The sequence below is a fragment of the Prunus persica genome, chromosome G1 (assembly GCF_000346465.2).
Source record: "Prunus persica cultivar Lovell chromosome G1, Prunus_persica_NCBIv2, whole genome shotgun sequence".
NCBI lineage: Eukaryota > Viridiplantae > Streptophyta > Magnoliopsida > Rosales > Rosaceae > Prunus > Prunus persica.
The window spans coordinates 3,240,427-3,260,748 of record NC_034009.1 but is presented as its reverse complement, the minus strand read 5'-3'; the positions used below and the strand labels follow the sequence as shown (position 1 = coordinate 3,260,748).

Below are 20,322 nucleotides of genomic sequence, written 5' to 3'. Positions count from 1 at the left end.
GCCAAGTTTCATCGAAACTTGGTCATCAATTAGACACCATATATCCAATCCAATTCGGCCTTCCCAGTTAAATAGTTTGATGGTTAATTTTCTGCTACCGAGAAATACGTGCATGTGTTTGAATTTGAAATGAAGAAAATATAAACTCTTTTTTTTTTAAATTGTATAAAAAAGCGATAGAATTTTATTAGATTAATAAGAACAAATATTTAAAAAAACACTGTAAAGAGAGTCATTCCAAAAGCAATATAGCAGACATGGATATAGCAAACATGATATTGTTGATTTAGGTATCCAACACTATCTTTTCTTCTCTTGGTGTGGACAACATGATTGATATGTCATGAGCTTAAGTCATTATTGTGTGACATTGAAATATAGTCACGTTGAATAATCAGTCCATATTTTATAATATATGTGGACAATATAGTTGATATTTTTTACTTTTACAACATAATATCAATAATTATACACCCATGTTATAACACGTAGATTAGTTGTACCACGTGTTCATATATTTTTTTTTTCCAGTCAAAAACTATGTTTTCATATTCTTTTCGAGTTCTTAAATCAATAAGAGGATCCGAATTCTATTTGACCCCTTACACCCGAGTTCGATTTTCCTTTAAACTATCGTTTGCCTATAAAAGAAAAAATAGAATCTCTTATCTCATTTCTTTTTAACAAGGCAGTTTGTTTTCATTGATCATCAATTTTGATACTTTGTGTGGCAATCATTTAATGACTAATTGTTTGCGGTGGGCATGGGTTTCTCGGATAAAAGAAACGTGGTGTACTAGTAATCTTGCCACAGAACTCGCGGAGGTAGTAGTTTTTTATTTTCAATTTTTGTCTTCGGAAGCTTCTTCAATATAGTTGTTTTCAGCCGACACTTATACAAATCATCACTAACCAGAAACTTAATATGGTAGAAGGGTCAACTAACCCTCCTAGACCTTAGCTGCCTCCGCCATTAAGCTTACGATTACTTGCAAAAGATACTCAGAAACTCAATATGTTCTCAGCCTTAACGGTTGTTGATGGGCGTCCCCCTGTTGGGAGCATCTTTTACTGTAGGTCCTAGTTGGGTTGGGCTTCTCTTGCCTCAGATCGATGGTAATTGGCAAGTCGTCTTTTGGCCCATGAACCCTGTTTCAAACAAAAATATATAGGTAAGATTTTACACTTCGATTTTATCTTTGTATTTTGATTCTCTTTTTTATTTTACTCAATCAATCACATTCATCATTTTACCATTATGTACCACAACTGTTAGGGAGTGCGGCCGTCCCCGCTTAGAGTAGTTTAGATCGCTTGTACAAAAAAAATATTTGCATTAGCACTTTAGTATATTGGGCACGAAAACTGTCAATATAAACCCTTTTTGTGGAGACCAATGTCCATACCTATTGATGCTTTTTTTTTTTAAGGCTACCCCATATGCAAGCTCTATCTCATTATGTTAGAACTATGCACGTGATTTTTAGTCATCGACATATTATAATATGAGTGGATGACGAAGTTTTACTTTAGGGTACCTATTATTTTATAACATAAGTGGGTGGATGGGTAACACTGCAGAACAGTGTTACAATCATGTAGTGCAAAATTTCCCAAACAGAGAAATAGTAAACATGAGGTGTAGATAGAGCCACTACGTCAAGCCTTCGTGGCAAGTAGAGCGCATAAACATAAACAGAAAAGACAGACAAATTACAGTGTGTTAATTACCAAAAAGAGATTAGTGGATAATAATGTAGGGAAACCAACAAATTTCTGGTACACCGAGGCAAGTACGTGTGAAGCTAAATCAAATCATTCTCCAGATGAGCTGGAGTGTAAGTACTAGAATCTAACTAGCTTTAAAAGATCAATCTGTTTGTTTGATGAAGACGAATATTAATCTAATCCAAGATTAGCAAAAACAAAAACAATTAAAGAAATAATTAAGAGAGTAGTAATAATAATAATAATAATAATTAAGAAGGAGCAGAAATATTCGGAAGCGACTTTGCTATCTATGTCGCATTGCATCTCGTTTTCTTCGCACAACAGCGTTTTGGTTCTCTCCTGTATTTGGCTCTCGCCTCTCTTTCCTCTCACAAAACCGCTGTCATAAATCATAACCAATCGAACACAATACCAACCAAATCATCTCACACACACGCACACCTCTCAAATCCTCTCTCCTTTCTTTTTTATTTTCTCCTCTTTTAAGAGAGAAATGCCCGCTTTGTCTCCCCCGCCGGATATCTGACTCCGACCGCTACATCTCTCCTTTCGTCGCCTGCCGCCGCAGCTGCCATGGGCCCAGGCCACCAGTACCACGCTCGTCGTGACTCCCTATGCAGCTCCTTCCTCGCCCCCCGCCCCGACTACCACGACTCCGACCCCGACCTCATCTGGCCATTTGGCAAGCTCGACGGCATAGACCGCGATGACGTACGCGAGACCGCGTACGAGATCTTTTTCACCGCGTGTCGTTCGGCCCCAGGCTTCGGGGGACGAAACGCCCTCGTCTTCTACTCTAACCACGAGAACAATAATAGCAATAGCAACAACAATGGTGGTGGGGATGGGAGTGGGTCCGGATCGGGGTCGAAGCCCAATGGGGTGGTGACGACCCCGACGAGCCGTGTAAAGCGGGCACTTGGGCTGAAGATGCTCAAGCGGTCGCCGTCGAGGAGGATGGTGTCGGGCGCCGGAAATGGTGGATGGTCTAGTCCATCCTCTCCGAATGGATCGAATAGTAGTGGGTCCCCCGGGATATCGTTCACCGTGCCACCGTCGAGGCCGAGGCGGCCGATGACGTCGGCCGAGATCATGAGGCAGCAGATGAGGGTCACGGAAGGGAGTGATAATCGGCTTCGGAAGACGCTCATGAGGACCCTCGTAGGCCAAGTACGTATTCATTTCTATTTTCTATATATATATATATATATATATATATATATATATATATATAAACACATGCAATGTGTGAGTCAGGTGTGTTTGTTTGCATGATAATTAATGAATATAAAATATAAAATTTAGACACAAAGTGATATAAAATGTATCGTAGGAATTTAGAATGCCTTGATTGCACAAGGTGAATCTCACTTTCGTTACAATTGTGATTCTTTACTTCCCTCTCTGTAAATATGGTACAAATAATTTTACTCATCTTCTTAATGAGCAGATGGGTAGGCGAGCAGAGACCATAATCCTCCCACTCGAGCTCCTTCGGCACCTAAAGCCCTCCGAATTTAACGACCCCCACGAGTACCATTTCTGGCAAAAGCGGCAACTCAAGATCCTCGAAGCTGGCCTCCTTCTCCACCCTTCAATCCCACTAGACAAGTCCAACACATTCGCCATGCGTCTTAGAGATATCATAAGATCGGTTGACACCAAAGCCATAGACACTGGAAAGAACTCAGACACCATGAGAACCCTTTGCAACTCTGTTGTCTCCTTATCATGGCGCAGCTCCAACGGAACTCCAACAGATGTTTGTCATTGGGCTGATGGCTACCCCCTCAACATCCACATCTATATTTCTCTTCTCTATTCAATCTTCGATATCAGAGACGAGACATTAGTACTCGATGAAGTCGATGAGCTCCTCGAGCTCATGAAGAAGACATGGTCGACATTGGGCATCACTAGGCCTATACACAACGTGTGCTTTACATGGGTTTTGTTTCAGCAATATGTCTCAACCGCGCAGATTGAGCCTGACCTTTTGTGTGCTGCACATGCCATGTTGGCTGAAGTTGCGAACAATGCCAAGAGGCCGGATAGGGAGGCTTTGTATGTGAAGATCTTGTCTTCGGTGTTGTGCTCTATGCAGGGGTGGGCAGAAAAGAAATTGTTGAGCTACCATGATTATTTCCAGAGGGGAACAGTTGGCCAAATTGAGAACCTTCTCCCTTTGGCCTTGTCTTCTTCCAAGATCTTGGGTGAAGATGTTACAATCACAGAAAGGGGAGGAGGAGTGAAAGGTGATATTAAAGTGGTGGACAACTCCGGTGATCGTGTGGATTACTACATTCGATCTTCCATGAAAAATGCTTTTGAAAAGGTATTTATGTGCTCCTTAATTACTACTATATTAATGTTAATTAGTTGTTGATATGTTATGTTGTCAGATTGTTAATTAAAATTGCATATTCTAATGTGACTTCACTTAATCAACGGTCGTGATTCACAATTTGGTGAGATAGCATGCTAGTGTGACAAGAGACATTTCCCATTATACATAGTGTTGAAAATAAGTGTGATTTGCTTCTAATCTTCCCTTTTATTGTGCCTTACAACAGATTATGGAAGCTGGGAATGTCACTGAAGTGGCAGAGGACGCCGTGACTGAAGCATTGCTTAAACTGGCCAAAGAGACAGAGGATTTAGCCTTGAAGGAGAGGGAGAGCTTCAGTCCCATACTGAAGAGGTGGCACACAACTGCAGCTGGGGTCGCAGCCGTGACACTGCACAATTGCTATGGAGCTGTACTAAAGCAATACTTAAATGGGGTATCCACACTTACATCTGAGACAGTTGAGATATTGCAGAGGGCAGGAAAGCTAGAAAAGGTTCTGCTCCAAATGGTGGTTGAGGACTCTGCTGAATGTGAAGATGGTGGCAAAGCAATTGTGAGAGAGATGGTTCCATATGAAGTGGATTCAATCATTATGAACCTCTTGAAAAGATGGATTAATGAGAGATTGAAAGCGGGGAAAGAGTGTGTTAATAGAGCAAAAGAAAGCGAGGTAAGTTTTAAGCTTTGCTTTACAATCAAATCTTACTAAAATTGACTTACTTGAACAAGTTATCTGTGTTGCAGACATGGAATCCGAAGTCCAAATCGGAGCCATATGCACAATCAGCTGAGGAGCTAATGAAATTGGCCAAGGAAACAGTGGAGGACTTCTTTGAAATTCCAATAGGAATTACCGAAAATATAGTTCATGATCTTGCTAATGGGTTGGAGCATCTTTTCAAGGACTATACTACATTTGTTGCTTCATGTGGTAAGATCATGGAGATACATTACATGTTTCTTAATATCCATATTTTTTATGTCAAAGTATATTTTGGTAGCAGTTAAAGATTCTTGGAAGGTTTTGTGTTAATCAAAGTCTTTCTATCTCAGGTTCGAAACAAAGTTATATCCCCACGCTTCCTCCTCTAACAAGATGTAACCGGGACTCGAAGTTCCTCAAACTGTGGAAAAAAGCTAGCCCATGTAGTATTGGAGCAGAAGATTGTCACCCAAATGGAATAAATGACGGTAACAATCCTCGCCCATCAACAAGCAGAGGAACGCAACGCCTCTACATCCGCCTCAACACCTTGCACTATCTTCTTTCCCACCTTCATTCTCTTGACAAAAACCTCTCCCTCTCCCCTAAAATCGTTCCTTCAACACCCCGTAGCCGTTGTTCCAACAGCCGCAGGAATCACGGCAATGCCTCTTCCTACTTTGAACTTGCCCACTTAGCCATCCAAGCAGCATGCCAACATGTCTCAGAAGTAGCTGCCTACCGCTTGATCTTCCTTGACTCAAACTCTGTCTTCTATGATAGCCTCTACCTTGGTGATGTAGCCAATGCACGAATTAAACCTGCATTGCGGATTCTCAAGCAGAACCTGACTCTCTTGGGTGCAATCCTCACCGACAGGGCTCAGGCCTTGGCGATAAAAGAAGTAATGAGGGCTTCTTTTGAAGCGTTCCTTATGGTTTTGGTTGCTGGAGGAAGCTCCCGGGTGTTTTACCGAACTGACCATGAGATGATTGAGGAAGACTTGGACAGCTTAAAACGGGTTTTTTGCACTTGTGGAGAAGGGTTGATGGCCAAGGATGTGGTGGAACACGAAGGGGAGACAACGGAAGGAGTGATAGAATTGATGGGGCAATGTACTGAACAACTAATGGAAGATTTCAGCATTGTGACTTGCGAAACAAGTGGGATTGGAGTTGCGGGTTCAGGGCAAAGGCTGCCCATGCCTCCAACAACAGGAAGATGGAACAGGTCAGATCCAAACACAATATTGAGGGTTTTGTGCCACAGGAATGACAAAGCAGCAAACCAATTCTTAAAGAGGACATTCCAGCTAGCAAAGAGGAGGTGATGAGGATGAATTTTCATGTACATTTTGAAATCAGTGTGTTTATATCCTTGGTGCATTCTAGTACTAACTTCCAGCAGTGTGACCAAAAAGAAAATTTGAGGGAAATGTGAGGGGGCACATTGTATCCAAATTTCCTGAACTTTTAATGCTAAACCAATATATTGCTGGGTATAGAGAGATGATTGTACAAATTCGTTATCATTATTTGTAGGCATTGGGCAAATGGAGTTTGTGAAGGTCATTTTTCTTATCCTTCATCCAAGTTTACAAAACAAATTGAACTCTGAATATATTTGTCCTACCACCATTATTAAAGTTATTGACAAGAGTTTCAAGAAATTGTTTCTATTCAGATATTCTAAGATATTCATGAACACATCCTTCATTTGAGAACTGGAAGTACTATATATATATTTCAACTTCTAATGATGTACTTACCGGCAAATACTAGCAAGCATTCACAGCTTTATATTTTTCCGCCTCCCTTACACACACTACCATGATCCACCATTCCTATCTACAAGCTCTGTTAAAGGCCTTTTTAACAAACTGAGCTGGGGACTGTCAACAATTTCAGTTTCATCTTCAATTTCTGCGGCATAGGTTGCTTATTTTAGCTATGTCTATGATTCTTCTTTGTTAGATGGCTTGTAGGTTGTCTCCCTCAATTCTTCTGTGAGTACTTTTATCGAATCCGAAATTTCAGCCTTGTACACATACATCTTAGTCATAACCAAGAAGAAAATGAAGTTCAAGGCGTTTAGTACGGCAAAAAATGCATAGTAGTAGTCAAGATGAGAAGCATTTAGGTTGTTCAGAATCCATCCTTTGTGACCATGCTTCTTGGTGATGTGTGAAACTGTTGAAAGAAGGAAGCTGCTAAGAAAGTTTCCCATCCCCAAAGTGGTCATGGAATAAGAAGTCCCAAGACTCTTCATACTTTCAGGTGCCTGGTCATAGAAGAACTCAATTTTGGCAACCTCTAGAAAAGCATCAGCTGTTCCCATGAGCACAAATTGGGGAAGTAAAATCAATATGGTTATGGGAACTTGTCCTCCATTTTCGACTACGCCATGTTCCTTTGCAAGATTAAGCCTATACCTCTCAGTTAGAGATGCAATGACCATAATTATAATGTGGAAAAGCATTCCAATTGTCATTCTTTGAAGGAGAGTGATTCCTCTAGGATTTTTTGTCAACTTTTGCATGATCTTGACGAAGAACCGGTCATAGAGCACGACACTGACAAGCATGGAGAGGGTCACAAATCCAGATAAACTTGCAGGGGGGATTTTGAAGCTCCCGACAGCTCGATCAAGGGTGGTGCCTTGCTTTACAAACAAGGTATTTACTTGTGCAATCATAATGCTTGGTACAAATGTGGCTACCAAGATTGGGACCATTCGTATCATTTGCTTGGTCTCCTCTACTTGGGTTACTGCGCATAGCTTCCACGGACTGTTTGAGCCTGTTTTCACAGCAGCTTTGTTGAGGAACCTGCATGAATATACACATCACCAAATTTTCAGAACAGAGTTACCTAAAAATAAAATAAAAAGCCTAAGTCAATGAATGTATATTTACAAACCTTAAGGTTGGTGTGGAATCAATTCTGAATTTTCCTTTTTTTGTATAATCCTCCAAGTTAAGCTCATGGAGCTCCTTAGGGTCGCTAGGCAAAGTCACAGTCCATTTCCTCACTGCAGCAACTATGACCTTAGCCATCCTTGTGAAGGGGCTGCCAGTAGGCACCTTGTGCCTGTAAAATGGTGTGCCAGCCAAGAAGATTATAACAGATATAAGAAGGCCAAGAGTTGGAAGGCCATATCCCAAGGTCCAGCCCACATTGTCTTGTATGTAGACAAGAACTGTGTTGGCAAAGAGTGTGCCAAAGAAGATGCTGAACATCCACCAGTTGAAAAAGGAGAGTTTCTGGTTCTTCTCTTTGGGATCAAAATCATCAAACTGGTCTGCTCCAATGGTTGATATGTTGGGTTTTGTTCCACCTGTTCCAATGGCCAGAGTGTAGAGGGCACCATAGAACACAGCTAGATGTAATGGGGAGGCCTTCTTGCAGTTTTCGACATGGGGATCTCGGCAGGGAGGTGGTTTCAAAGAAGGAAGTGAAACTGCAAGGGTTAATACAGACATTCCCTGCAAATTAATTATAAATGAAAAAAAAAAACAAATTATGAGATTAGATAATTAATTAAACCCCATCAAATAATTAATTAATTAATTTGTCATTCTTGTATTTTTCTCGACCCAATCTTGACATCATCATGCCCCTCCTCATACATATGTCTCCTAGCTTAGAATAAAATGTTTTGGACCATATCCACATGCATGGGTTGATTAATGTGGACCTGTATAGTTGAATCAAGAGAAATATACAAGAAATCCAGCTCTGTATACTCTGTAAGGCTAAGACGAAAATGTATAGACGTAGAAAAAGACGTATAACTAAAATATATATATGACCGGCGCCGGCCAGAAAAATTCAAACTAGTCGCCCAGTTGTGACATCAGACAGAGTCTAGATGACAACGATGTCTTCCTACTACTGTCTTAAAAACACAGATTTTCCAAGTCAATGAACTTTCGTGCACCAATCCAATCAAAGCAATATTATTGAAGTTTCAATAATTATATATAGTTTGACCACTTGAATTGTGTTATTGAAATTTTAGTATTTTCTTGAAGTACCGTGCTTATTGATTTTGTATGATATAATTGGATGTCGATATGGTTTCCGATTTGTCTAATTTTTTTGTAAAGATGATTTATGAATGTAAACTTAAAAAATAGATGATTTGTATTTATGTACGTAATTATAGTTAAAATGATTATCAAACAAGTACATATAAAATATTCTGTCATCAGATAATCGTGTAGCAGGCAATTAGTCCAATTAGACTACGTGCTTCTCTTTTCGTACTCGAGTTCAATTCTTTATTCGTGTTAATAACGACACATTTAGGTTTGAAATCATGGTAGAAATGGACGGCGCAAACAAATATGTTGACTTTAGACCAGTCACAAGTGCATGAGTGGTTTGAACGACTTACCGATAGATAGATAATGGATGCAATGAGAAATGTCCAATAACGACCCAGATGAGCATCGGCCACATATGCTCCCAAAATAGGAGTGATCCAAATGGTGCCAACCCAATTGGTCACATTATTCGCAGAAGTCACAGTCCCTTGGTGAAGCTTTTTGGTCAAATACAAGACCAAATTCGACGATATTCCATAATATGCCATGCGTTCAAACACCTCATACACTGCAATACAATACAAGTCAAAGAAAATCAACTGGGGGGAAGAAATTGCATGCATTTAAAGTCCAAGTTGGCCATATGGATATATGTGGACATTGAAGATTTGAGCTAATCTGTCACATGTGAATGTCATATATATTAAAATTATTTACACTAACATTCCTTGAAATTTTCAGTGTATTATTTTTAAATTTATCTACAAAGGGTTGATTTCTTCCGTGTTACTTTTAAATTGATCGATGTGTGTGCATGGATGTTGTAGAAAGCTAGAGACAAAATAAATATCTAAAGCAACTATTGTTTTTTGAAATATATTATTTTCTTAAAATAATCAAAGCAATATTAAAGATATTTATCTGTTTCATTGGGTGGCTAAGATTGATTACTTACACATTTCATTTTAAACAATTGTAGGTTTAACTTGTAGTAAGGTTAGTCTACACTTTTTTAAGAACCCCAAGGGGACAAAAAGAAGAAGTGCAAATATAGAAATGGGAATCTGTTTCATCATGTGACTGACCTATGACTTGTATGGAAGCTGGTGCAATGCTATTTGTTTGTTTTTGTTTGCTTAGGGGAGAGAGAGAGAGAGAGAGAGAGAGAGAGAGAGAGAGAGAGTACAGCAGTGTAAATGCAAGCAATGCTAGCCAGCCAACTATATGTGTTGGGTTAGGTAGTGAGATAGGTGTGGTGCGGGAGGAATGGGGAAATAAATTGTGGATGCTCTAAGTAGGTAGTGAGATAGCTAGTGTGGTGTGGGTTGTGAGAGTGGGTTTATACACCCTCATTCACTCATGAGCCAGATCAGTCAACCAATCACAATTAACGCACAATAATATATAAGCTGGTAATTAATTAAGCAAATCAGTGAATGTTCATGCAATTTCATCATCCACTGACTGCTTAATATCTTCCTCATGCAAATTTTCAGACACAGAACCAATAAAACTTCTCATCACAAATGAGTTGCTTGGCTCAGAAATCAGACCAATTATAATCTGGTCAAATTAACAACTTCCCAGAGCAATAAACTCAGAGAGAGAGAGAGAGAGAGAGAGAGAGAGAGAGAGAGAGAGATACGTACCAACAACAAAGGAGCAAGCAGTCCATCCACCTCTCTTGGATCGAAGCACAGGGTTTCCTTTAAGATCCACAGTCCCATCTTGTGTGTACTGATCGACCCTTTGTCCTCCTTCTTCAGCTGCCATGCCTTTCTTTCTGCAGCTCTAATTAGCTCTCTGTAATTTATTGAACTTGGTCTTCCCACTTCACTAGCCAAAGCCAATGGCCTTTTTATAGACCTCGATTGAATGCTTTTTCATTCGGCAAACGTATCTGTACAAACATATACAAACGTATTTTTTCTTTTTAAAAAATGCCAATACACAAGTTTTCTTTATATCATGTTGCTTCAATAATGGGGACTTTCGTTATCCATACAAGAGTTAAAAGTTATGATTGACTTTTTTATTGTTTATATTATTAAAAAGACACACTCTCTGTCAGTTGTTATATATATAAAAATCTTATTATACCCTTCTTACTTTTTTGACCATCTGCTTTTATTTTTCTGCCCGCTTGACCTTTTGTTATTCACACTCTATTTCATTAAAATTTAATTTTAAAAATTTAAAGTTAATAAATCATCCTTAAAAAAGAAATAAAATGCCCTAATTGGATTAACGAGAAACTTAACGTCCTCTAGCAATTTATTCTATTTTTTTTCTTCTTCTTCCTTTTTATGCAATGTCTACCCCAAAAATCTTAGCTCTCAGCAAGCTTTTTTTTTTTTTTGGGTTAGATTCTGTTTGCATCCATAATCTTTCACACGAAATTAAAATACATATAAACATACCTGACACCATTTTCTGGAATACACAACCTCTGAACTCATTCAGCGACAGTAGCGGCGGCAGCAACATAAACAAGAAGACACGAACTGCTTAAGATTTCTACTCTCTCTCTCTTAGAAAAGGTTTTAGTTCTCTCTTTATGATGAGATTAAGGTTAGAGAATGTGTCAGATGAAAGCACTTATATAGGGTTGTCTCTACTCATCACCAAGGCTCGACTTGACTATCAAGCAATGGTTCACACAAAAGGAAATAAATAGGCTTTAATTGGCTTCAAATTTTTTCTTAATTCACAAGATTTTGAGCCGCAAGGTATAACCTAATTTAAACTCTTATCAAACCTCAATAAGTCAATAACTCATAAAATATAACCTAGCATCTAGTGCACCGATCTAAATAGAAATATAACATTTTTTTTTCCCAAAATATGTAAATACATATCTTCAAACCTCACGATACTTTGCGAGAAGATGATCGTTGAAAAAGACATACATGATAGACGGTTTAAGTTGAATTGTGCAAAAGCGCCAATAGTAATATATGGTTATTTCTTTTGTTAAATAAGGAATCTATCTTCTTCTTTTTTGGGTTATGAATAAGGAATCTATCTTAGGTTGCACCCAACCATGGGTTTAAATTAAACGATAGTTGATCAGAAGTTTCCTAGTCCATATACATTGAATAAACTTTGTTTGGCAGTATTAGTTTGTCCAGTAGGGCCAACAATATACAATGCCAAAATATCCAAGTACGTAATTTTGTCGACTTGGGCCATGATCTAGATGAATGGTTTGCGTGTATAAATTATAATCATTCAAATAGAGACTGAAAAATATAAATTCTAGATATAATCAAATAATGCGACAGATAATATTATATATAGTGATATTTCAATTACTAAAAACTCAATAGAATCTTCAACGAGTGCAGAGGATCAGTATATATCTATATAATCCAATAAATTGGATAACTGATATTGTAGTTTGGGATTTATTTTTGGACATGATCTGTTTGACTTTCGTTCTCCATATGTGATCTCATTAAAATTTAATTTAAAGGATTTAAACTTGACACGTTATCATTTAGCCAATAAAATAAAGTAAATTTAGGTTTTAGTCATAAAAAAACTTTCACTTTTGAAAAAAGCCAAAGCTTTTTAAAAAAAGACAGAAAAACCTCTCAACTTTCAAATCAAAGACATGCAAATGTAAAGTATTTCTAAGAAAATCCAAAAATAAATAAGGGCAATTTTGTCCATTTTGGCTTCTTTTAAAAAATTTCTCTCTCCTTTGGCCTTTTTCAAAATCTCCCTAGCAATAAATTGAGTTTTTATTTTAAAGGTGATGTGTCAAGTCCTTTATATTAAATTTTAATAAGGTGACATGTGGAGAATGAAAATCAAGCAAATCTGACAGAGAAAATCATACAAGAGGATCCGGATCCTTACTTTTATCCCTCTAGTATTAATTAGATGTGCATAAGTGATGTCTGAGCCTTTGGTAATTGATTTATTACATATGGAGAAAAAACTAGATGCGATATTCATAATATAACAATTTTAATAGCTTTTATTATTTTGCTAATAACTTTAAGCGACTTTCCAATCATACCACCTAACTCTTGATCTAGTGACATATCAACTTCACTAAATATATGTCACTCATGTTGAAAGAAGTTTATCAAGTTCGAATCACCCTCTCTCTTAATAATAATAATAATAATAAAACACTTTTGAAGTAAACAATTTCAATAAGATATGGTTAATTAACAAAGGAAGAAAACAGGTTGATATACAAAGCAGATCATCTTAGGCCTACAGCTCGCTATTTCCTCACCCGTCATGGTCATCGTGTCGCCATATACAACAAGAATGGAATAATGCCAAGCATGACCAACGCAATAAAAGGACCAGCAACTGTTAGAAGAAGAAAAATGGCAACGATGAGAAGAACATTTTTTTCCATAGATCCTATTTTTGGAGCACCAGAAGTGTCAGGGGCAGGTGAAGCTTTGACTGGCCTCGGCCTTGATTTTGATTTTGATTTTGATTTTGATTTTGATAGTTTGGTTGTGACCTTGATCTCATCATCCGACCCAGAGTGGTTTTCATTGATGCTTGACATAAAATCTTGCTCAGTTTCTTGCATTATGCGATGATCTGTGGGGCTGCATGGATGTAGATCTGCACGTGTTTAAACCGTACGTTAATATAATTAGTCACTTTGAAGTTAGGAATATTCAGTGTTCATATAATTTGATATCATATGAAAGAAAGTATATAGAAATCAGTTTAACTTAATAAATCATTATGCCGGGTATTTTTTAAGGATCAATTAGAAGCTAGCCAAAAATAAAGCACATAGTAATCATGTAGCCAGGAAGTACAGTAGTTTATGCATATATATAAACCTCGTTCGGTGGCTCGACTATTTCAATTTAGTTGAATTAATGTCATAACTGATGTTTGGTGAACTTATAAATGCCGAGACTGAACGTATTAATTGGACAACAATCCAATGGAGTTTAGAATTCTCATCTAAAGGGGCGAGATGACTCATACTCGATTTGAATCGAGTTTAGGCCAAGCCATCAAACGAGGCTATAGGGTTAAGTTCCTGGAACAATATATATGTATACATTATATCCGTTAATTCTCAATCTCTCAAAAGCATTGAAGTAACAAAAAGAAAATCCTTTGTACAACGAGGTTCAGAAAAAGAACTCACCACGAGGCATGTCAACGACAGAAGTAGGGAGATTCTTTGCAGACGACCCTGTAGGTGCACAATCTTGAGAAAAAACAAGTCCAATCAAGAAGAAAAGAACCATTGTGGCCTTAATGACAGCCATGGATATAGCCCAGCCAAGTTCCAACCACTCAAAGACACAACGAAAGAGTGATTAAGAGCGTAGCTTTTTTGGTGTTAAGAAGGTGCACATATGATTTGATTCTCTAGGTTCCCGTTATAAAGGAAGTAAATTTGTTCCTTCTTTTGCAAGGTAATCCTAGAGAAAGTGACCTGGCTAAAAGAGGCAATTAAAATATATGTGGCCATTCCTAGTATGCTATTGCTTGAATCTTGAATAATCTTCTTGCTAATTTGCTAATATGTTTCACTTACTATGACTTTTTGAACCCTAAATAAAAAAGTTAGGAATGTTTTAAAACAAAAAACTTAGCCTTTTTTTTAAGGACATTAGAATTTTATTCAATTTGTTGAATTCTTCATTTTTTTTTATTTTTCTGGATGTTGATTACATGATGCATTTTCAATGAATGGAATTCACTTGCAAAGGACCCATTATGTGGTTTGAAGCAATTCTGGGTTCGAGTCTTAGCATCCGTGTAGTGTATGTGAGTTTAATATACTATCGCCCCTCTCAATAGGAAATGTCCTAAAATAAAGAATGGAATTCACTTGAGATGAACATAATTCCACTTTTTCATCATTAAAGCGAAGTTTCGTAATTTTTTTTTCGTCTTAAAGATTGCTTACTTAAAATTATTCTCACTTAAACTCGCTTAACACTATTCAAATTGGTTGAATTGCAACCAAAAAAAATTATATAAAAGCATATAAAAAAAGTATAAAAAAAAAAAAAAGAATTCGAATTTAAAACCTCTTTCAAGAGTTAGTGAAGAAATTATATAAAGGTTAGCCGCCAAAACTTATCCAAAGAAATCATGTAAAGCAGAACTTATCCAAAGAAACCCAACCCAACCCAACCCAACATCGTTGGGCTTTCCTCTTAAAAATGTGTAAAGCTCCAACAGTGACCGTGCGTATGTGTCTATAAAAGCACACAGGGACATGGAGAGTGAAAGAAAACTGAAATGGCAGAGAACAAAGCAATCATAACCCATCAGCTTCAGTCTCTGAAGCGCGAGTCTGGCAAGTCCTATAGTCAGCTAGCGAAGGAGATAGGCCTCACCAACGTGTATGTTGCTCAGCTTCTGAGGCGCCAAGCTCAGCTCAAGCCTGAAACTGCCCCTAAGTTGCAGGCTGCCCTTCCCGGCCTGCCCCAAGAGCTCATTAAGGAGATGATGATTCCACCCTTGAGGTCCTATGACCCTAATTTGATCCAAGATCCCACTATTTACAGGTGGGTCATCTCAATTTGTGTCCTTTAATTTGTCATGAGTTTAGGTTCCAACTTCTGATAATCAAATGGGTTTTTGTTTGGGAGTGATGAAAAGCAGTTTGGATGGCTTATACATATATAATATATAAACCATGTTGTTAATTGTTTGTAATCATTGACTTAAGACTTAAAGACTATGATGAAGGTCTCTGTGGATTATATGGGTTATCATATTGATATTGGTATATTGATGGTGAAGTGGATCATGTTTTCTTGTGTTAAAATGGATGTGATTGAGGCTAAAAGAAGATACTATGGAACCCAACTTTTTTCCAGCATTTCTTTTCCTGACTGTCTCAAATAGTTTGAGTCCCACGGTATCATGAATCCAATTGGAATGTAAGAGATGTGTAATAATGAAAATATTGATAAAATATTTGAAACAATGATGATATTGAAATTCAGTGCAAAGCTGATATTGTTCCTTGGAAGGTGTAATATGCAACACCCGCCATGATAGTCACATTCATTACCTTCATATTTTACAAAGATCTTGATGTTAAGAATAGGTCGAAGGAGCTTACTCTTTCCTCATAGTTATGAATTATCCTTCTAGCTGGTATGCCTTCCATTTGCTGATTTTCAATTCTGTAGGTTGAATGAAGCAGTTATGCATTTTGGTGAAAGCATCAAGGAGATTATCAACGAGGAATTTGGTGATGGCATGTAAGTTTCATTTTGTGTCTTTGTGTCTTGATTCACAATGCTATAGAATTACAATAAAGTTTTTGACATACTAGTTATTGATGAAATTTGCTGAGTTGGTTGTTGCAAAAACTGTTGTGAAATTTGTATGTGACATGTTTTAACCAATATACCTGGCTATAAAAATCTATTTTGCTTTTTTGTTTCTTTAACTGATCATTCTTGTTTTATGTATAGTATGTCAGCTATAGATTTCTACTGTTCAGTCGACAAAGTTAAAGGTGTGGATGGCAAGGACCGGGTAGCCCTAATATTTGATGGGAAATATTTGCCTCATTCTGAGCAGGTCAGTTGCTACTGCTGCCTTATTCTGATAGTAACTTGCAGAAAATTAAAATTGAAAAATAGAAAGTTAAGCGAAAAATTGTTGTGAATTAGTAATTTATTGCAGCAGCAGACTTAGAAATTCAATTTTGTTATAGTTTTTCCTAGTTGAAAATGCTCAGCTCTAATCTTGAGATGCAACAACGAGCAACATCAAACTAATGCGTGCAAGTTTGACACATCTCAGTTGGCAAAATATACTGCTCATGTGACATATTGCTTTTTTTTTTCTTGTTCTTTTTCCCATACGGTGACAGAGAAATTAGAATGGTAAAGCATTAACCTTAGAACTAGGACTATGATTAGATGATAATACTAACCTTCTTCATTTGTTCAATTTGGGAAAATTCAAGGCCTGCTGACAAGGCTGGGCCTGTTTAAAATGTTTATTATATTTTTGGCTTGTGAAATGCATGTATACTTTCTAGGCCGAGTCACTGAGATTCTAGGCTGACAGTTGAAGAACCTGAAAATTATTTACCTATATATCTCCTGGCCCTTAGAAATACTGCATACTTTATGTCTATCGGTCTGAGCCACGACATATATTCAGTTAACATCCCTTACTATATTTTTCTTTAATTGTGCTTACAATGTTTCATTTCCATTGACAGAAGTCAGAGCACATGGTTTCAAGGCTGCATTTGGAATGATAAAGTACAGCCTCATGCTTCAGCAGGTGATGTAAACTTTTATCAGTAAACTCCTTGCATTTCCATATAGTTGTTGGTGCTTCCTGGCTGTTTTCTAAACAAAATCTTATTCAGTTGACATGATGTATGATCCTTTATTTAATTATGCTCAAAATCTTCAATGTTTATGGACAGAAATTGGCGCACATATTCAAGGCTGCGATGGAAATAATTTACCTCATTCTCAGGCAGGTGTTGTAACTTGTAAACTTATGCCCCTTTTATCAATACACTCCTTGTATTGCTCTGTAGCTGCTAGTGCTTCCTGGCTTTGTTAAATGCAAGCTTAGTTTATAGTATGGTGTTGTAAGAAAGTCGGAAGCACATACTCTGCATGGAAGATAATAAACTTTGCCCCCTTGGTTAATAAACTTTTTGCATTTCCCTATAGTTGATAGTTCCTAGTTCTTTGACATTGAATAAGCAATAAAACTTATAGGAACGCGATGTTTTCGATAACGAAGGAAATGTTTACAATATGTTATCGAAGGAAATGTTTACAATACATTCAAGTGGCTAAACGATCTCTGATTTGGATGAAATTTTACAGAACTTGTATTTATACACTTTCCAAATCTAGTAGTCAAGTGAAATGAAACATTACATTTTTTTTGCTTTTTTTTTGTCATCCACAACTTTATACTTGAATGTAGAAACAAGCACATCAAATATTTCTTACTTCTTGTAAGCTTGTTGTGAAGCCAAAATCATCAACTTAACAGTTGCTCAAAAAACAATCTGAACAATTTCAAGAGGACTTATAAAGTTGCATTCACCATTCCAATTTCTAAACTTATAACATCCTAATAACATTCAATATTCCACCAAAATAGCAAACTAACATATATTACAAATTGATGCCGATGTGTGGGAGACCAATAAGAAAGTAAGTGCCAAAAAAAAAAAAATTAGTATAGGTGATTTGGTTCGATTTATGCGGTTTTCATATAGACCAAATCGAATCAAACTAAACTGACTATGATTTAGTTTAAAATTACACTTTTTTAGTTTTAAAATCAAATCAAAACCCGTCGTATTAGTTCTATCAGGAAAAATAATCAACATTAATTAATAGTTTATTTTTCTTTCGTTTATTTTTTATTTTTAGTTTAGATAAGATTGGGGTCCGGTCCTATGTAACACTTGGCAGTAATTAGCACAAAGTAAGGGATTTAATCAGCAAAACAAATCAAGAAATTCACGCATTTCTTTATAAATTCAACGCAGCCCACTTAATTTTCCTTTTCTGGAGATGATATCCATTAGAAATATAAAATACAATGAACCAATTTATGGGCAAGCATGCCAGCTTTGATGCATGCACTATTTTCCATTTTTTTCCTTCTTTTTTTTTCTCCTTTTAATTAAAGCCAATTCTCAGGGCTTATAGCCTTATTTAAACCCCCACCACCTCTTGGGTTCTCAATCACCCAAAGCATCATCGGCAAAATCAGATCCAAAGCAGCAATATTTCAGACCACTCAACCATGGCATCTCAAACTTTGCTCTCTCTTCTTTTGGTCACTGTCTTCCTATCAGGTAAGAAAGCATTAGGTTTTTTTGTTAGGTTTTTGTTTATGTTATTGTGTTTGAAATTAGGATTTAATGTTGTGCTTATAACCTAGTGTTTAGATTTTTATTTTTATTTTTTTTATACAACCCTAATCTAAACTACGGGGAGGGGAGATTCGAACTTGGGTGTAGAATGGGGAGCACATCCATTCCAGCTAACTTGGCTATGTCCATGTTTGAATATTTGAGTTTGGATTTAATTTCCTATTTTTAAGCATTTACGGTTTATGTTAGGAAAATGATAAAGTTTAGACTTGAAACCAACAGTAAGATTTTGATGATTAAGTTGAGGATTCGAACACATGTTTTGATATATGATTTACTATTTTAATAACATTTATTTTGTACTGATTTAGAATTAATTTTTCTTTTTTCATGTTTACCATAAAATCATTGAACCTATTCATTTTCCATGACGTGCAGGGGCTAATTCAGCTACATTCACATTCACAAACCGTTGCCCCTACACAGTTTGGCCAGGAGCCCTAACGGGGAGTGGTGCACAATTATCTTCAACCGGATTCGAGTTAGCATCCGGGGCCTCTTCATCTTTGGATGTCCCTTCCCCATGGTCCGGCCGCTTCTGGGGCCGGACCCAGTGCTCCACAGATGCCACAGGAAAGTTTATTTGTGGCACCGCAGACTGCGGCTCTGGTCAAGTCGCGTGCAATGGTGCTGGTGCAATCCCACCAGCATCGTTGATAGAATTAACTCTGGCCCCGGGTGGAGGGCAAGATTTCTACGATATTAGCCTCGTTGACGGCTTCAACGTGCCTCTCGAATTAGCCCCACAAGGAGGGTCTGGTGGATGTAGCGCCACAAGCTGCCCAGCTAATGTCAATAGTATTTGCCCGGCAGAGTTGGCTATAAAAGGGTCAGATGGCGGTGCGATTGCCTGCAAAAGTGCGTGTTTGGCTTTCAACCGGCCGGATTATTGTTGCACCGGCACATTCGGGAGCCCTGATACATGCCCTCCTACCGATTATTCAAAGATATTCAAGCGCCAGTGCCCTCAAGCTTATAGTTATGCTTTTGATGATAAAACTAGCACTTTCACATGTACTGGTGGACCTAACTATGCCATCACTTTTTGTCCTTGATAGAATTAAATGTGCCTACAGTGGCAAGAAATACTGTAAAATAAAAATTACTAGGCAAATACATCATTGCTTATTTCTTTTTACCAAATATGGTGATTGTTCAATATCGTTGCTTAATACCAAATGCGTGCTCACTATTATTTATTGTAGTATAAATTTATGTCATCATGTAAAATTACTCTTTAGTTATTAGGTGGAGGAATGATTTCCTCATGGAAGATTATTCACACAAAAGGAGTTATACTAACTAAGAGCACAATGTCCCTATTGAGTATCATGCCGATTAAATACTTCAAAATCACGGTTTTTTTTTGTTCTTCTGTATAAGCGATAGTCTATATTACTTTAAATTAATCTAATTTAATGGGAAATAGGATTTGAACTTGGATGTAAGAGGACGAACTCAGTACTGCCATAACCAACTGACCTAACCTATATATGCAATACAAAATCACGTTGTTACTAAATTAAACGCATACCATGTTCAAGATAATTTCAATCTTTATGCCACTAGAAAGATTTGACCGTTAATCTTAC

At 37.3% G+C, this 20,322-nt stretch overlaps 4 protein-coding genes across 4 annotated transcripts; 3 read left to right on the top strand and 1 right to left on the bottom strand.

Annotated features, from left to right (window-relative positions):
* On the top strand, positions 2,305 to 6,209 carry LOC18788577. Its single transcript, XM_007226967.2, has 5 exons — positions 2,305 to 2,901; positions 3,182 to 4,066; positions 4,305 to 4,751; positions 4,826 to 5,012; positions 5,135 to 6,209. The coding sequence occupies exons 1-5, from the start codon at positions 2,305 to 2,307 to the stop codon at positions 6,112 to 6,114; spliced, it is 3,096 nt and encodes a 1,031-aa protein (XP_007227029.1). The 3' UTR covers positions 6,115 to 6,209.
* Positions 6,444 to 10,779, bottom strand: LOC18790051 (protein NRT1/ PTR FAMILY 5.2). The gene is made up of 4 exons (XM_007221999.2): positions 10,482 to 10,779; positions 9,183 to 9,400; positions 7,703 to 8,268; positions 6,444 to 7,611 (listed from the first exon to the last, which is right to left on the bottom strand). Exons 1-4 carry the CDS (start codon positions 10,603 to 10,605, stop codon positions 6,738 to 6,740), a joined length of 1,782 nt encoding a protein of 593 aa, XP_007222061.1. The 5' UTR covers positions 10,606 to 10,779; the 3' UTR covers positions 6,444 to 6,737.
* On the top strand, positions 15,001 to 17,503 carry LOC18794007 (cyanate hydratase). The gene is made up of 5 exons (XM_007223560.2): positions 15,001 to 15,353; positions 15,987 to 16,058; positions 16,275 to 16,383; positions 17,036 to 17,100; positions 17,249 to 17,503. The coding sequence occupies exons 1-4, from the start codon at positions 15,085 to 15,087 to the stop codon at positions 17,072 to 17,074; spliced, it is 489 nt and encodes a 162-aa protein (XP_007223622.1). The 5' UTR covers positions 15,001 to 15,084; the 3' UTR covers positions 17,075 to 17,100; positions 17,249 to 17,503.
* On the top strand, positions 18,171 to 19,891 carry LOC18790160 (thaumatin-like protein 1). Its single transcript, XM_007227615.2, has 2 exons — positions 18,171 to 18,652; positions 19,109 to 19,891. Exons 1-2 carry the CDS (start codon positions 18,601 to 18,603, stop codon positions 19,783 to 19,785), a joined length of 729 nt encoding a protein of 242 aa, XP_007227677.2. The 5' UTR covers positions 18,171 to 18,600; the 3' UTR covers positions 19,786 to 19,891.

Bases quoted from the DNA above. Each gene is read 5' to 3' on its own strand.
- LOC18788577 (XM_007226967.2), top strand. From the start codon at position 2,305: ATGGGCCCAGGCCACCAGTACCACGCTCGTCGTGACTCCCTATGCAGC. The intron at 4,067-4,304 runs GTATTTATGTGC...GCCTTACAACAG, and splicing joins TGAAAAATGCTTTTGAAAAG to ATTATGGAAGCTGGGAATGT. The intron at 4,752-4,825 runs GTAAGTTTTAAG...TCTGTGTTGCAG, and splicing joins ATAGAGCAAAAGAAAGCGAG to ACATGGAATCCGAAGTCCAA.
- LOC18790051 (XM_007221999.2), bottom strand. From the start codon at position 10,605: ATGGCAGCTGAAGAAGGAGGACAAAGGGTCGATCAGTACACACAAGAT. The intron at 9,401-10,481 runs GTACGTATCTCT...ATTGTATTGCAG, and splicing joins TGCTTGCTCCTTTGTTGTTG to TGTATGAGGTGTTTGAACGC. The intron at 7,612-7,702 runs GTTTGTAAATAT...ATATTCATGCAG, and splicing joins GATTCCACACCAACCTTAAG to GTTCCTCAACAAAGCTGCTG.
- LOC18794007 (XM_007223560.2), top strand. From the start codon at position 15,085: ATGGCAGAGAACAAAGCAATCATAACCCATCAGCTTCAGTCTCTGAAG. The intron at 15,354-15,986 runs GTGGGTCATCTC...TCAATTCTGTAG, and splicing joins CAAGATCCCACTATTTACAG to GTTGAATGAAGCAGTTATGC. The intron at 16,059-16,274 runs GTAAGTTTCATT...TTTTATGTATAG, and splicing joins GAGGAATTTGGTGATGGCAT to TATGTCAGCTATAGATTTCT.
- LOC18790160 (XM_007227615.2), top strand. From the start codon at position 18,601: ATGGCATCTCAAACTTTGCTCTCTCTTCTTTTGGTCACTGTCTTCCTA. The intron at 18,653-19,108 runs GTAAGAAAGCAT...CATGACGTGCAG, and splicing joins GGTCACTGTCTTCCTATCAG to GGGCTAATTCAGCTACATTC.